Source organism: Chamaea fasciata, unplaced genomic scaffold (genome assembly GCF_029207755.1).
Source record: "Chamaea fasciata isolate MVZ Bird 193981 ecotype frontalis unplaced genomic scaffold, bChaFas1.0.hap1 SCAF_2, whole genome shotgun sequence".
NCBI lineage: Eukaryota > Metazoa > Chordata > Aves > Passeriformes > Sylviidae > Chamaea > Chamaea fasciata.
Window position 1 is genome coordinate 100,999,750 of NW_027094087.1, and position 15,411 is coordinate 101,015,160.

General features: G+C 36.4%; 1 protein-coding gene across 1 annotated transcript in view; it reads right to left on the reverse strand.

Annotated features, from left to right (window-relative positions):
* ADGRG2 (adhesion G protein-coupled receptor G2) overlaps window positions 1-15,411 on the reverse strand; it is a 54,704-nt gene that overhangs the window by 670 nt on the left and 38,623 nt on the right. Inside the window, exons 13-26 of the mRNA XM_066176902.1 lie at window positions 14,739-14,799; window positions 13,560-14,248; window positions 11,756-11,954; window positions 11,269-11,425; window positions 9,107-9,256; window positions 8,726-8,848; window positions 7,572-7,617; window positions 7,378-7,481; window positions 6,666-6,790; window positions 5,641-5,909; window positions 4,855-4,954; window positions 4,258-4,532; window positions 2,643-2,744; window positions 1,766-1,918 (exon numbers count right to left, since the gene is read on the reverse strand). Of these exons, the coding sequence (XP_066032999.1) occupies window positions 1,766-1,918; window positions 2,643-2,744; window positions 4,258-4,532; window positions 4,855-4,954; window positions 5,641-5,909; window positions 6,666-6,790; window positions 7,378-7,481; window positions 7,572-7,617; window positions 8,726-8,848; window positions 9,107-9,256; window positions 11,269-11,425; window positions 11,756-11,954; window positions 13,560-14,248; window positions 14,739-14,799 (2,553 nt within the window). The remainder of the gene's footprint in view (window positions 1-1,765; window positions 1,919-2,642; window positions 2,745-4,257; window positions 4,533-4,854; window positions 4,955-5,640; window positions 5,910-6,665; window positions 6,791-7,377; window positions 7,482-7,571; window positions 7,618-8,725; window positions 8,849-9,106; window positions 9,257-11,268; window positions 11,426-11,755; window positions 11,955-13,559; window positions 14,249-14,738; window positions 14,800-15,411) is intronic.

Genomic DNA, 15,411 nt, shown 5'->3' on the forward strand with positions numbered 1-15,411 from the left:
GGTCTTAATTTCGGGAGCATTTTTTCTTTTGGACGTCACTTTTTAAAATGAAGTGTTGCAATGTTATTTTCAAGTTCCAGCTTTGAGCGGAGAACAATGAGATGCAGCAAATTAGAAGGTCCCATGTTCCTATCTAACAGCAGTCCTTTGGAGGCATTAGCTCAGGTCTTCTGGGATTCCAAACTGCCCCATGTTTGGAAGATTAGGTGTAAGGAATTGCCTCCAAGACCTTTGCTGGGAGTTATCCAAGCATAGGTTTAGCCTCTACTTATGGAAGTCCTAAGGACCCAAAAGAATTATTTAGTCAAATTATGCAGGCAAGGTATCATACAACCCTCTTGACAGGAATGGAGGATGTGGTATGAGGTTCACAACATTCAAAACAGACAATGAAATAGGAAATGAGGTGGGTCACCCAAGATATCCATGTTTGTAAGCGCACGGGAACCAGGTTTTAGGGAAGTTCTTTCAGCTGCTTTTGTCTGAGAAGCTTTTGGCACAGGACACACAGACACTCACACTGGAAAGGTCTGATTAGTTGAATACAGTAGGACAGAACTGGAGCACATCCAACAGAATCGGAATCACTCAATGGTTTGGATTATCAATTTAGCATCTCATTCTAAAATACCCAAAATAACAAAACTTCTTCCAGAAAGCCACAACAGGCTCATTCACTCGGTTGCTACAACAAACAAGTTCAATAGAACATTTCTGCTATCTTTCTTTCTCTTGAGAAAAGCAGTCAAAATGCTTTTGTAGCTATGTATAAGCATGTCAGATGTTGCCGGGAGAGATGGCTTGTTCATCAGAGCAATTAACATAATAGGGAAAAAAGAACCCTACAAGAGATGCAGGCTTTTGTGCCTGAAAATTTCTCTCTTCTACCTAAAAATATTGCCTTACTTTGTATTTAATGATAGTGAGTGTTACTGGATTCTGGTTCTCAACTGATCTGTTAGATAAAATGTATGTTAATTATTACATTATGTGGTGTCCAAACAGGGAGATTTTACAAAGGAATGTAAAAAACCCACAAAAACTCAATTTGGAAAGCTGTTCAGGGCATGTCCAAATGCCATCTCCTGAAGTGTTGTGATTTCTCTCCAATATGCAGTTAGTACACTCAAAGGAACACTAACCTCTAACCCACATATGAATTCCATAGCTTTTACACTGTACATCTGAGAGGTTATCTGCTGATATAATCCCGTTGATTATGTGCTGTCTTCTGACAGCACAGGCCAAGAAATGAGGACAACACAGCCTCTCCAAGCATGTTCAACAACTATATAATAAGCATTCTAGTTGATGATATGATGTCTTAGCCTCAACTCTTGATCAGTTGGGAAAAATACCTCAGGCACACAGGAGTAATGTCTTCTGAGTTTTTCTGGACTTAGGGTTTTATATATTACAGATTTGTAAGTTATTTTTCCTTGAAAAGTTGACTGTTTTTACTGAGAGCTCAAATCAGCAGCATGACATGTGCCCTGCCAGAGTGTGAAGAATTAGATTATGTTCAATGAAAAAAGAACAGTTTTCAATCAGTACATTCATTCAATGGTGATTCATATCTAGTTTTCTGAATGGACAAATAAGCCACAGCAAATTGCAACTCAAATTGAGTGCAGTGCTACTTACACCTGCATTTCAGCTTCTCAGAACAGAGCAGAGGCCAGCAGTGCAGAGGACAGTACTACATTAGAACAGGAACGATGGAGAATTTTACTTCTGAAGAAATACTATTTTGCATTATACTTACCATTTCCATTTGCATGGACTGAATAATCGTTATTCATTAGCAGTGTTGTAGAGTTAGTGGAGTTACTGTTTGATTGTAAGGAATTGGAAGAACTGGATACTCCTTGATTTACAGTTTGCTTCTTTAAACCATTGGTAGCAGTTCTGCTCCAGTCTAAAACAGAAAATAACACAACTCATACAAGCACTATATAAAAATATAGTTAATAATGCAACTGGATTGATATAAAACCAAGGCTTTACACACTTCTTGCAATATTCTAGACACAATTATATTCTCCTAAGAATTTAATGACCCTTGATGTTTGAAATTATTTAAATCTAGTTCCTTTTCTTTTGTCCCTTTTTAAAACACAAGCAGCCAACTGTCATAGTTTTTACAGCTGCAGACCAGAAAAATAACTGAAGTCCAGTTGATTTTCTGAGTGAAAGTGTATAAAAAGAATTTCGCTTTAGGAGAGGACAACTACTTAGTAACAAAATAGCGAAGTAATTAATGTCTTTTTTGGTTTAAACCATGCTTCGCTTTGTTTTTTTGGAAGTCACTGGTAAAACTATGGCTGACCCAGAAGCTGGAACAAATCTTACCGTTTCTAACTGACCAAAAGTCCTCTGCAAAGACATGCCTTTACCCTGCAGTGGAAGAGGTCATCTCTTAGCAGATAACAGCTTAAGGCAACAGCATGTAAACATGCAAGAGCTGCATCAGCTACCACCTTTAAAGAGCATAATGGAGGTTTACTGTATCTTGGATAATAAATTAGAACTGTAACTACAGCAACATGAGCAATTGCTTTTTTTTTTCTTGTAATTATTACAAAATACCAGGAACTTAACACTAAATATAAATATTCAGAAGTTAAAAAAAAAAAAATTACCAGAGTTTTCAGCCAGCCTGAATTTCCCACAACAAAGATACCTTCTCCACTGTTTACGGACATTCTCCTTTGTTACACAATAGAAGATGAAAATGAAGAACCCTGCAAAACAGTAACATAAAAGACTGTTGCAAAATTCACTTTTACTACTTCCTAATGAACAATGTCTTGGTTTTCTTTCACGTCTTTTAAATTTCTAATAAAAAGTAGTGACACCTTTCTTTGCGGAAAAAGTTAACAACTCTGAACACTGCAGAGCACTTTTTCCTTAGATTAGAGGAATCATACGCACAAAAGAAAAAACAACAAATACAAACAAATGCACAAAGTGCATAAAGTTTCCTTCTATCAAATAGAAAGGGGAAAATTCTGTTGATATTGAAATTTACTTAATGCTTTTAGAAAAGAATTCAAAGCAATGTCTAGAGAGAGGTGTGATACCACACTGTCAGACCATGAAGGTTTTTAGCACACTGTGTGACATTGTTACATCTTTTATTAGCAGCTAACCTGTTGCCACCAATGCTTCAGAGTTTTGAGCACTCATACAAAGAGAAAAAACTCATATCTAAAATAATAACAATAATTTTACCACAATTTCAAGTATTTTCTAAAAGGAATGGTGCTCATCCCATCTCCTACCAGTGCCACATTACAGTTTCTTTGTCTACTTCTCATTTACTACTAAGTGACACAGGGTGGCATCTAACTTTTCATCACAGCTGCCCCCCTTTAAGAGAAAGTGGCACTCAGTCTTTGCACAGTTTCCAATTGCAATGGGAAACAGTTGTATTAGGCTTAGAATGAAGAGTAAATAATAGTAAATCAACACAGCAAATAGGGGAGAGCTGCATACACTGAGCTGCAATTTTCATTGCGTTACTCTCTCTGAGAAAACAGCCAACCAGTCATCTTAAGTGCCATTTAAGCAGAAGTTTGGATCCAAAATTCAAAATCCCCTTCAGAAGGGGAATTCAGGTATATTTAGGACACTGTGGACAGTTACAATTGTTCCTGTTTATATAAAAGTCTTTGAAGCAATTCTGCTTTTGGATATGTCCAGTAGCACCCTGGCCTTTATAAAACTTTGTTTTCATATCTACTTCCCATATGTTCTTAAGTATTATGTAGGCCATGCTTAAGGGTTGGGTCACTAACTTATAGATGTTGCAGCCTTGCCTGTCTCAATGACCGCTTGCTGAATGTCAAACCTCCCCAGAACCCTTAGGGGAACTGAAGAAATGATACAGTTTTCACTACATTAATTGCCTTATAACATGAACACTTAGAATAACTGCCTATTCAAAACTCATCTGTTTTTTGTTAGGAAAACAGTCACTTTCAGGGATATCTGGTCAGCATACACTTTTAAAATGACAGTATTTATAAATATACTATACCTATATAAATAGTATCTAGTTTTTCCTGTACCTTATCATACAAAACTTCAATTTAAGATTACTGTAAAGCAGTATCATCTTATCTCTAATATAATTAACATGTTACTGCACATATCAAAGTTAAATTTTTATTGCTGAATCCAGAAAATGACATTTCAAAATGTTTGATTTGTTACATTATACACAGGGAGCTGTAACACGGAGGACAAACTTACCCTGCAAAGTGTTGAAAATGGTAAAGAGGTAAGTAAATACCTCATTTACTGTGAAGAAAGCAAACCCCCAAGTAATTCCCAACAAGAATGTGAGGCCAGCAACACTCCTAAGGTCTTGGATACTGGTTTTCCTTTGAGCACCGAGTTGCTTCTTCTTTTTGATACGACAGAGCTGGATCAGCACAACAATGAACATGCTGATATTGATCAGGAATATCAGGCAAAAGTATCCCACAGCAGTAATATAGAAGACAATTCTATTTTTGATCCAGCAGCTAAAACAAAAGAACAGTCTGTCAACCATTATCAGAAACACAAAATTAAGTGAAATAAACATGAGACAAACTTGTAGTTTGTTGCACATGTACACCATTTTTGCCTTTTTGCAAAAAAAGTTGGGGTTTTTTAGTCAAAGGATGTGAGCCTTCATATATGCAATAACCCTAAAACACATGAGGTGCTGTAGAGTTATACTATTTCAAAGCACTACTATAGCTTCCTTCCCTTTCCCCTTTTTACTTTAAATAAAAGCTACTTGTAGGACCTCCCTCCACCCCCCACCCTCATCTCCCTGCAAAGCACCTCCCTTTAACTCACAATTCATCAGGTCCATTTATTGAAACCTTTCCCGTAGTTATAAGTCCATAATTATCCGGTGATACTGCCAACACAATGGACACAACTACTGCTGGTAACCCTAAAAGATTATGAGCAAACACATACATAAAAATCCTAACATAGACAGTATTATGAGGACTTGAAATTATTATATCTTTTTACACTATCTACAACTTGTTTCTGAAATTTGGCTGTTGAATTCTGCTGACTACTAGCTGTCTGAAAAATTGCAGCGTTCAAACTGCTCAGGAGTACAACTTGCAAAGAAACAAGAGGAGTCCTCCACAGCCAGCTCCAAAACTTTCTGAATAAACCAACAAATACCATCAGTCTTCAAACTGATTCAAAATATCTCTTACAAGATAACTGATTTTCTTTCTTACATATGTTTTAAGAAACAAATGGGAGATAAAAATCAGAATCTCTTCGCCTTCTATTCAGTTAGATATGTTTTTGCTGCTTTTTGTTAGCAGCAGTGCTAGTCCAGAACTGGAATATATATACTTACTGGCATTCAATCTCAAAATAATGGAAGCATGGACATTCAAAATTGGTTCTATTGTACTAGCACAAGAAAAATTTATTATCCCTTTGCATTGCAGAAACTTCAGTTCTGCAGCTGGGAGGACTCCATGCCTCAGTAAGGTGGAACATATAACATTTAATGATTGCCTGATTTTCCTTTCTGACCTGTGTCACATTCACTGAAATACTTGATAAGAGGAATTATCTATTTAGCATAAAAAAGGAAAAAAAAATACATACCCCAGCCAACAACACAAAATTTAAGAATGTATTTCCGTACATAGGTGTTAAAGACTTTCACGAGGGCCAGATACATGTGGAAAGCCTCCAGGCCCATCCAGGTGAAGGAAACCAAGAGGAAATAGTGAAGAAATACTGCAACTGCAATGCATAGGCCTCGTGTATCATACAGCGCAATCCATGAGTCAAGGAGAAAAACTAGGTTGAGTAGAAGTAATGCAGCACACAGCTGAATGAGTATTTTGGAGGGGTAATCTCTCCGGATTTTCCTAAGAAAAAAGCAAATTCATGAGATGACATCAGCTGTCTGTGGATCCCTGGCTTCCTCTCTTGCAGTCCTTGGCATTTAGAAATGCCAATAAAACAGAATTTTATGTTTTCATTCATATACAATGCTTCCAGTGTTGCATTCATACATGGACAGAATAATTTACAACATACTTCCAAATTAACCATCTGTATATATAAAGTCTTTTAGAAAAGGCTACATAAATACAAACAGTAACTTGGAAGTGTTTAGTACCACATTTTCGGGTTTTTTTACATTGGATGTTGGACTTCTTGTTACATTGCTACCCAAACCCAAAATGGGTCTGTTCTTTATTGCTAAATTAGATCAAGCTTTTCACTGGGCGTCTAAAGCCTTGATAGAGACAAGTCACAGTCTTAGAATAATGAGAGAATAAAGAAAGAATACAAATGCTTTTGAAAATGTTAGAATTCTATACTGCTTTTTTGTATGTTGTATCTTAAATGCATTCCTTCACACCTCTATTATGATAATCCATTATAAAATACTTCACAGTGCTACTTCTTCACTTCTTACTGCCCAGAGCCTCATGATAATTAACTTGTTCATAAGATTAACATTTCTGAAGACTGAATCAACACCCTCCTGTTCAATTGGCCAAATCTGTGCCTTATTTGTGGAAACAGAATCCGTAACTGTTGAAAAGGATTTCTCAGTGAAGACTGTAATCAATCAAAATGAGTAATAACGGGAGCTCAGCTGAATGGGTACTTACTCAAAGGCTATGTAGGTTACAAGAGTAACAGAAAGAAAAATTGCAGAGAGGCCACAGCCTATATATGATATAAAAGTCAGTACCAATTCTTGTGTGGGATTCAAAGGAGTATTTCCATACAAGTCCTAAACAGAAACAGAAGTTATTTTCAGAGAACAGGTTTATTTAACGGAAAAACATAAAAGACCCACCAAAATAAATCAAAATGCATCTTTCTCTCTATGCTTATAACCAAAAAAAAAGGACTCCATTCTTCGTATCATGGTTTTATAAAAGTTAAGATAAAAAAAAAAGCCAATCTAGTCTTGTAAAGAGCAGGGACCTGGGAACCATGATCCTTATGGGTCCTTCCAACTTGAGATATTATTTTATAATTGTATTACTCTAATTGCGAAAACCCACTTGATTAAAAACCTGTTTTAAATATGATTTTCTAAATTTTATTTCCTAGGGTATAAACAGCTGCCTAAATGTAAAAGCTGCACTTAAAGAATGTTTTTTTCCTCCAGTGGAACCCAGGGACTCCCATTCAACAAGGAGTTTAAGCATGTGACTAATTGTATGGCTATCTGCACTAACACTAAAGCAAATAGAACCTGAGTATTACTTATTAGGTTCTGTGAGCTTATTGGGTCTTCACTTGCTTAAGACAATTTAAGATTAAATGTGTTCTTGAACAAGGATAAGATTGCATAATTTTTAAAATAATTACCATCAAAACTGCAAAACTCGTGAGATGGTTGCATGAACAGACTGTTTCATTTACTCTACTTTCTTTAACCATGCAACCTTCGTATGACCAGCCTCCATGTCCACCTGTCAAAAAAAGCAGCTTTGTTATTCATAAAAGGCTTCATTTATATTAGCTGAATTAACATAGCATCTTGGGTGTTCTCAAGTACTTACCATTTTTATTAAAGTCCCAAAAAACACATCTAACAGTTGAATTATCCTGTTTAGGAGTAAAAAGAAAAAAAAAAAAAACTTACTAAACTGTGAGTTTAAGATCAAATGATTTATGAATGATCAACAAAATTCAGGCAAGAATAAACACTGTATACAGAAAATATGCCTGTTTTACATTAGACAAAATTAATTTAGGTGCATAAAAGGGCTAATATTGCAAACCTCATGCAAAAATACACTGAACAAATTTGAAGTCACCAGACAGGAGCTAGCTCTTGTGCTAATGCAAAGATTCTGTTCCTGGTATCCTGATAGAACCTTTTGAATTCTCATTCTGTGTCTTCCCACACCATACAAATTCTTGGGATTTCTCTTTCTTCCAGACTCTGTAACTTTTGAAGTCATGACCACACAGAAAAGGAAAAATCTTTTCATCTGCAACTATTTGATCACTTCCTACATCACAATGTTAAACATTTACACATAGACTTCCTCACACACATGCAAATTCTATAAATACCAGCAGCAATGCACTATGTTGTTATAAATACTAATACTTCTACAGTTATATCTCAAAACAAGTAAAGATGCCACCAAGCCAGCTCCTGAAAAAAGCTCCAGGTGCCTTAGTGGAATCCCTAAATTTCTCAGGTTATAATTGTTCAGTATTTTAAACTCTCTTAAGATACGAGATAGAAGACTTTAATCCTTGATGTTTGTTTCAGAAAGAGATAGTGTATAAGAATCCTAATACTTCCAGATGTTTCAGTTCCCGTAAGAAAAGACATTATTTTCTGGCCATGCAACACCCACAAAAGTCGTAACTGCACCATCCACCATAGCAACCCACACTGTCAGTCATCCCTCTAAGAGTTTTTATTCTTTGTAGAATAAAACAGAAAGGTAAGTAGGAAAGATAAAAACTGGATGAATTTCTGATAAAGCAAAAATACCTTACACTACTTGAGAACCAAAATTTATACCAGTGGTAAATAAGCAAACAGGAGTGTTTTTTAATGTCTGGGTGGAGGCGAAATGTCCACCCCAATAAAGCAGAACAAGCTGAGCTGTATTCTTATTAAAAGTTTCCACTACAACAACTTCAGTGGAGGCAGCAAAACTGTACTTTAAGTCTGCCAAAATATAAATTTTACCTGATTAGGCTTGATATTCTGCAAAATCACAGTAACATTTGCCGTTAAGTTGCTAATTGTGAGGTTAGCAACGCTAGATGATATAACACTGCTGATTAAAGATGCATTCTTCAAGGACAGATCCTGGAATGATAAAAAAAGCACCAGATTTTTAAATCCTAAAGGAAACAATACTAGAGTATAGCACCCACAAGTGCTATTGTGGGTGCTATACTTTGTGTAATACGTGCTACACATTTATTATGTGGCGCATGCACTGGACAAAAACAATTACTTTTTAATTCAGAAGTTTTAAAACGTGTTTTGTGGGGAAAAAATCTATTCATATTTTGCTCCAAGTTTGAACTTAAAATCCTTATGAACACTGGGACAAAAAAGTACCTGGAACACAGTGGTCTTTTTAAAGAAGTTGAATATAATTCTAGAAGCCAAGTCCAACTCTTCAGTGGGTACATTTTTCAGCAATGATGAAGGAAGTGTAATTGATCCAAGATTATTTAAATTCTGAATTGTCTGAACTCCTAGAGAGATCTGAAAAATAAACACCAGGATTATGCTTTGTTTCAGTTTCCAAATAAATAAATTATGTCTTATTTTCAGTTTAAAACTTCAAAATAAATACCTTTTTAATTACTGTCACAAACCCACTGCTGCTCTCATTCCTCTCCTGCTCCAATGCATAAATACAGGTCTGCCTACCATTGAAAATAATCTGGCTATAACCATTTCCTTACAGGGACATAACACACCACTGTGTGTTTTGTTTTGATTTAGAAAAGGTGAGGAGCGAAAACCCAGATAGCCCTATGTAACTGTAACTGTGTAGAGAGATCAACATTTCACAGCATGAAAGCCTGCACAGGCAAAAAATTTTTAGACCCTGTACGAAGTATGTCAGAATTCAGAAAAGTGTAAATAGCCATTATTTGTCAGTACATTTTTAAGTTCAGTAGGCTAAGTTTATGTTCTTAGATAAGAACTTTTTGATCATCTAGCAAAAATTACAAAAATAAACCGGATAAGCTACAATTCAGGTACCTCAAGAGCTTAGTGACCTAATATTGTACAAAAAGGGATCTGAACTTTCACCCATTTTATGCGCTGAACATCTTATGTGCTGTGCTCACAGACCAGGGAGATTTGTTTAGTACAAAATCTCTCAACATTCCTGTTGTACATTAGTCCTTTACATACAAATATCATCACTTCAGAGTTCCTGGGCGATGTGAAACATTAGCAGTGCTGCAGTAAGAAATTATCTGAGTATTGAAAGAATGGCTGTAATAAGAATAGCAGTGTGAACTCCCCAAAGTGCCCTAACATTGTGGTTTAACTCATCTGCTTAGACCAGCGCACTCCAAAATATTTTGCTCATGCATCCCCTGAAAGTTTTCGAGCATGAATCGCAATATATACCTACCCATACGTTACATGTATGAATGAGTGTACTAATATATTATGCAAATTATAAAATATTTTAAAAATTAAGGAGATTAAAAATTATTTTTAAAATGTATTTTTATTTATTAATCATATAAATAACATTTTCCTAAACTGCAATGGACTGTCACATGCACACCCTGGGGTACTCAAACCCCACTTTGGAGATCATGGGTGTAGACAGCCATTAAAGGAATCCCAAATCATTCCACAAAAGCAGTCCTGTTGCTCTAGTTTGAAGGAGATGATACTTATTGAAAATTTTCAGTGTTTCATTGCCAGTGCCATGAAATAAAAAAACATTCCTTGGCAAATATCTGTATGTCAGCACTACCACCTCCTAGTCATCTCACATTCATGCACTATATATTGCCAAGAAATAGAAAATGTTAAACATTTATATAATTTTCAGTAACACAGAAAAGTTCCAGTACTACGTATGGCTTACGATACATTAAGCTATTTTCTTTGAGGAGGCAGAATGTGTCAAAATTGGTCCAAAACTTTCCATCTCTCCTTGCTTAAGCCTCCAAGGCTGGTATTGTCCATTATTTTCTCTGTCAGGAGGGAGGTTTTGAATGAGATAAAGGGGATCCAACCAAACTTTCTAAGCACTTCTTTCTTGGTGAGATGCCATTAGTGACAAATGGCTGAACATCATTATCCAAGCAAAATACGTAATAGTTCTTTCCTGGAACCCTCTACAATTATTTCCTTTTAACAGACGATGTCATCTGGCAAAACTCCTTGAAAAATTTCAGCACTGTCATGGTGGTTGAATAAGTGACTCATAATTCAGGGGGCTTGAGGGAAAGTTATTCTGCCAAGCACTTTGTCCATTCTAATGTTCTAGCTGTACCCTCTCCAACAGCTTATTAGTTCTGCCAGTTTCTGCTAAATCAGCTCTCCTATTTACACCTATTTACACAGTTGAAAATTAAAGGAAAAACTGTGAAGGGCTTAAAGAAAAGTCTGAAACTAACATGAAGTAAAGATCCTAAAACTGACATAAAGAAAAAAACTCATGTTCCTATAAATATAAAACCATAAACACTTTAAAATACATGCTTGACAATTTGTAGGTATTGTAAGTATTTTGTAACCTGGAGATCAGGTGAGTCCCGGACAGCAAAGGACATTTCGCTGGAGCGGATTCTGTTGGTTTTGACAACTGCCAGAGCCAAGGAAGGGGAGGCAAATACAGCAGGTGATGTTGATAAGTTTAGTTTTAAGCCAATATAGTCCACCAGCTTTATAATTCTGTAAGGAAAAAGTGTATTTAGTATTACCAAGCACATACATCCAAAATGCTCAAGCAAGTTATGGTTATGAAGCAATAATCCAAGTTTAGTGCAAAATGCTCGTTCATTATGGTGTCAACAAAAATACCCCAACGTTTTCCATGGCATTATATTGTATTATAGTAGAGTTGGTAACATTAGAATGACAGTCCTTCCATTTTGAATAACTACATTAAAGAACAAGAAATATTCTTCTGAATTATGATTATGAGAAAGTGAAATTTGCTGAAGCCAATTTATCAAAACAGTAAATACAACACTTCAGTAATCAATTGCCAAAATGACCTACCTGTTAGAAATACGTGGTGATAATGGCTGAGAAGCAGTGAGGATACTGCTCACCTCACTAACCATCCTTTTTACATCTTTTGGCTCTATTTTTCCAGCTGCTAAATCTTTTTCTATTTTGGACACAATTTGCTCAGCTGTGGCGATACTAATGGTGGTGTGTACAGAAGTTATATTTGTGGTAGCTGAAAGGGTTTTTCCTGTGACAAATGAAAAATTAAACATTGTGTTCAACAAATGATGTAAGCTTGAAAAAGCAGAAAAATTAAACAGCTGTCTTGATTAAAAACTTGTATCACTACTCATAAAGTTTCTCAACAAGTTATGTAATTCCTCCCTATCAGCTACTTTGCAGATCGGTAATTTAAATCTCATGAAAACATAAAGCAAGGTTTCAAACTGCCAACACTAATTTCACATTTTACTGATTTCAAGGTTCTCACATCAGACCATTAATATATCAAATAACCTATAATTTTGAATTTTTAGCCACTGAATGCCTGAATATAGAGTAAAATCAAGATAGTGTCAGAAATTTGAGAAGAAGCTTGTCAAGACATTTACAAGTTTCATAAGAAAATACCTAGCCACTAAGAATATTCCCAGTCAATAACAATATTTTAAGGATGATTCAACAATTACTGTGCAATATTTTAAATATTAAGTTAGTTTTAAAAAAAAATCTACCTTGCTGCCTGACTGGATTTTTTTCTGTCCAAAAGACATTTGTTCTAATGAGGATTGCGCACTGTATCTACCTAGGACAGTTATAAACAACGGTGTAGGGTGAGGTATCACTCACCATGCCCAAAGGCATCAGAATGTATTTTAAAATACATGCACATCAAGTGAAAGTTGTCTCAGGGTTTTCACACAGAATAAAAACACAAAATCATTTAGCCTGGAAAAGCTCTAAGATCATCAAGTTCAGCCTTTGACTAAATATCACCTTGTAAACTAGACCAGAGCAACGAGTGCCATGTCCAGTCGTTTCTTGAACATCTCTGGAGATGGTGACTCCACCACATCCCTGGGCAGCCCATTCCAATGCTTAACAACGTTTTCAGATCAGAAATTCTTCCTGACGTCCAACAACCTCCCCGGCACAGCCTGTGGCCATTCACTCCTACCTTGTCACTAGCTGCCTGGGAAAAGAGTCCAACCCCCACCTGGCTACAATCTCCTTTCAGGGAGCTGTATAGAGTGATAAGGTCACCTCTGAGACTCCTCTTCTCCAGACCCTTCCCCAGTTCCATTGCCCTTCTCTGGACTCACTCCAGCACCTCAATGTCTTTCTTGTAGTAAGGGGTCCAGAAATGGACACAAGGTGTGAGATGTGGCCTCACCAGTACCAAGTACAGGGAACAATCACTGCCCTGGTCCTGCTGGCCACACTATTGCTGATCCAGACCAGGTTACCACTGGCCTTCTTGGACACCTCGGCACACCCTAGCTCATGTTAGGCCACTGTCAGCCAGCACTACCAGGTCCTTTTCCTTCAGACAGTTTTCAGACACTATTCCCTAAGCCTGGACTGTTCCGCGGGGTTGCTGTGACCCAAGTGCAGGACTCAGCACTTGGCCTTGTTGAGCCTCTTACACAGTTGGCCTTGGTCCACAGATCCAGCCTGTCCAGATCCCTCTGCACAACCTTCTTACCCTCCAGCAGATCAACACTCCCATCCAAAGTAAGTCACAATAATTCCAAGGTCACCTCTCATATAGATAACATTGTTTAATGAAGTTTAAAAGCAAATCCAATATATAGAATTCAAACAAAACAAATTATTTACTTATCATATTTACCTGGGGCCCCATGGCCATCAGCAGTAGAATGAGGACGAGAAGCTGAGACAGAATGGTTGACAGGACTAACAGTGGGGGTCAAAGATATTGTGAAAGGAGTAAGGGGAACAATAGGTACTGTACTAACATTTTTGAGACCAGCTATAGGTTGGCTTGCAGCAGGGGGAATTTGTGCAGCAGATTCGGTGATAGCCTCAAAGTGGCGATTTACAATTGGAAGCTTGTGAGGCTCAGAAGAAGAAAGTGAAGAATGTTTAGTGAAACCTACAGAAGGAGAAAGTATCGTGGAAGTCTTGTTAAGGTGTGCAGCATCAGATTTAATTGAGAAAGCAGCATTAGTGACAGATTTTGTAACAAGTATGGGAACAGTGATGGATTTATTGGAAGTTATGGAAGAAAAAGTTGGCATGGTAGGCTGAGCAACAGACTCGGAAGAGGAATGTGTAGTGGTAACACTGGTGGAAGGCATAGAATTTTCTGAGAGAGGGTTTGTAAGGAGAGATGTGGAAAGAGTTCCAGAAAAATAAATTTCTGTTAATGGTGGGCTCAGTGGTCTGATTGTGGGGCTTTGTTTAGCAGAAAGTATAGTGGGGGTAATTAAAGAACTAGATTTGAGGGAAGTCTTTTTAGGGAGAGAAGGAGAATGAGAGGAAGGAACCCATATAAGATGAGGTGGCACTTGTATAGAACTGTAAAAGAAAAAGTACAAAAATCCATGTTAAGTTTAACATTTTTTTCTATTTTAAAGAAAACAAGTTATAATAGAAGAATATATATAAATTATATGTACATACTACTAATAACGTATATTTTAAAATCAATCAGATTGGATGCTGGAATATTTAGACAGTTCTTACATTCTATTTTGCTGTAGTTGTTAACTAGCAAGTCCATAAACAAATATTACTAATGCCTTTGCTTCCTGTTCTGAAGGTGAGCTGTTGTTGAACACAAAAGCTAGATGCATCATGGAAAAAATGAAAAAAAAAAAAAAAAAAGGATAAGAAGGGAGGGAAGGGAAAGAGGGAGGAAAGAGGAGGGAGCTACATGGGGAAAATGCCTGTCAGCTTTTTCTTGTGGAGTCCTTTCCGGCTACTACACTGAAGCATGGAAGTTGACTCTAGCCACGTATTAAAAAATTCAAGAAATAAGCAAGTCAAATTTTGTATTTATACTTACTACATTTGTAATTCTTCAGCAGTCAAGGAACAATACTTCAGTGATGAACAGCAGCACCGATCTGAGATGACAAAGCAGCATTATCCTTAAGCATAACAACAGCTAATACCATTAAGTAGAATATTTAACCATGTGTATTATGTCTTTAAACAACAGTATATACTGCATAATTTATTTTGAAGTTTGCTCTCAAATTAGTTTTGCAAAACCAAGTAACTCTTGACCAGTCAGAATATTGTCATACCCCCAGATTTTTGTTCAATGCCTGACAAGTTCAGATTTTTTTTTTTAATTTTTTTTTTTTTTTTTTTTAAATTTTAAACAAACCAAAATGCAACACTACAGCTTTGGAGACAGAGACAAAATGGTATGAGCCAGTACTCCATCCTGTCACAATATCACTAAGAAAGCTTGGCTGCTTAACAACCCTTTCAATTCAGATTAACATTTCAGCAAGACATTTATGCTCTCAGCTTATTTTACAGCTAGTCCTTTCAAAGTGTGCTCTATTAAGGTAGCCAGCAATTTTATACCAAAATGTTTTTAAAAGTTATTTCTATCACATACATCCCCAAAAATCAGAAGGCTGCATTTTAATGTATTTATATTGCTCAAAACTGAAAATATTTTGATCTAAAAGCAATTATCTTGTCTTTTTAGCTACTTGAAGACC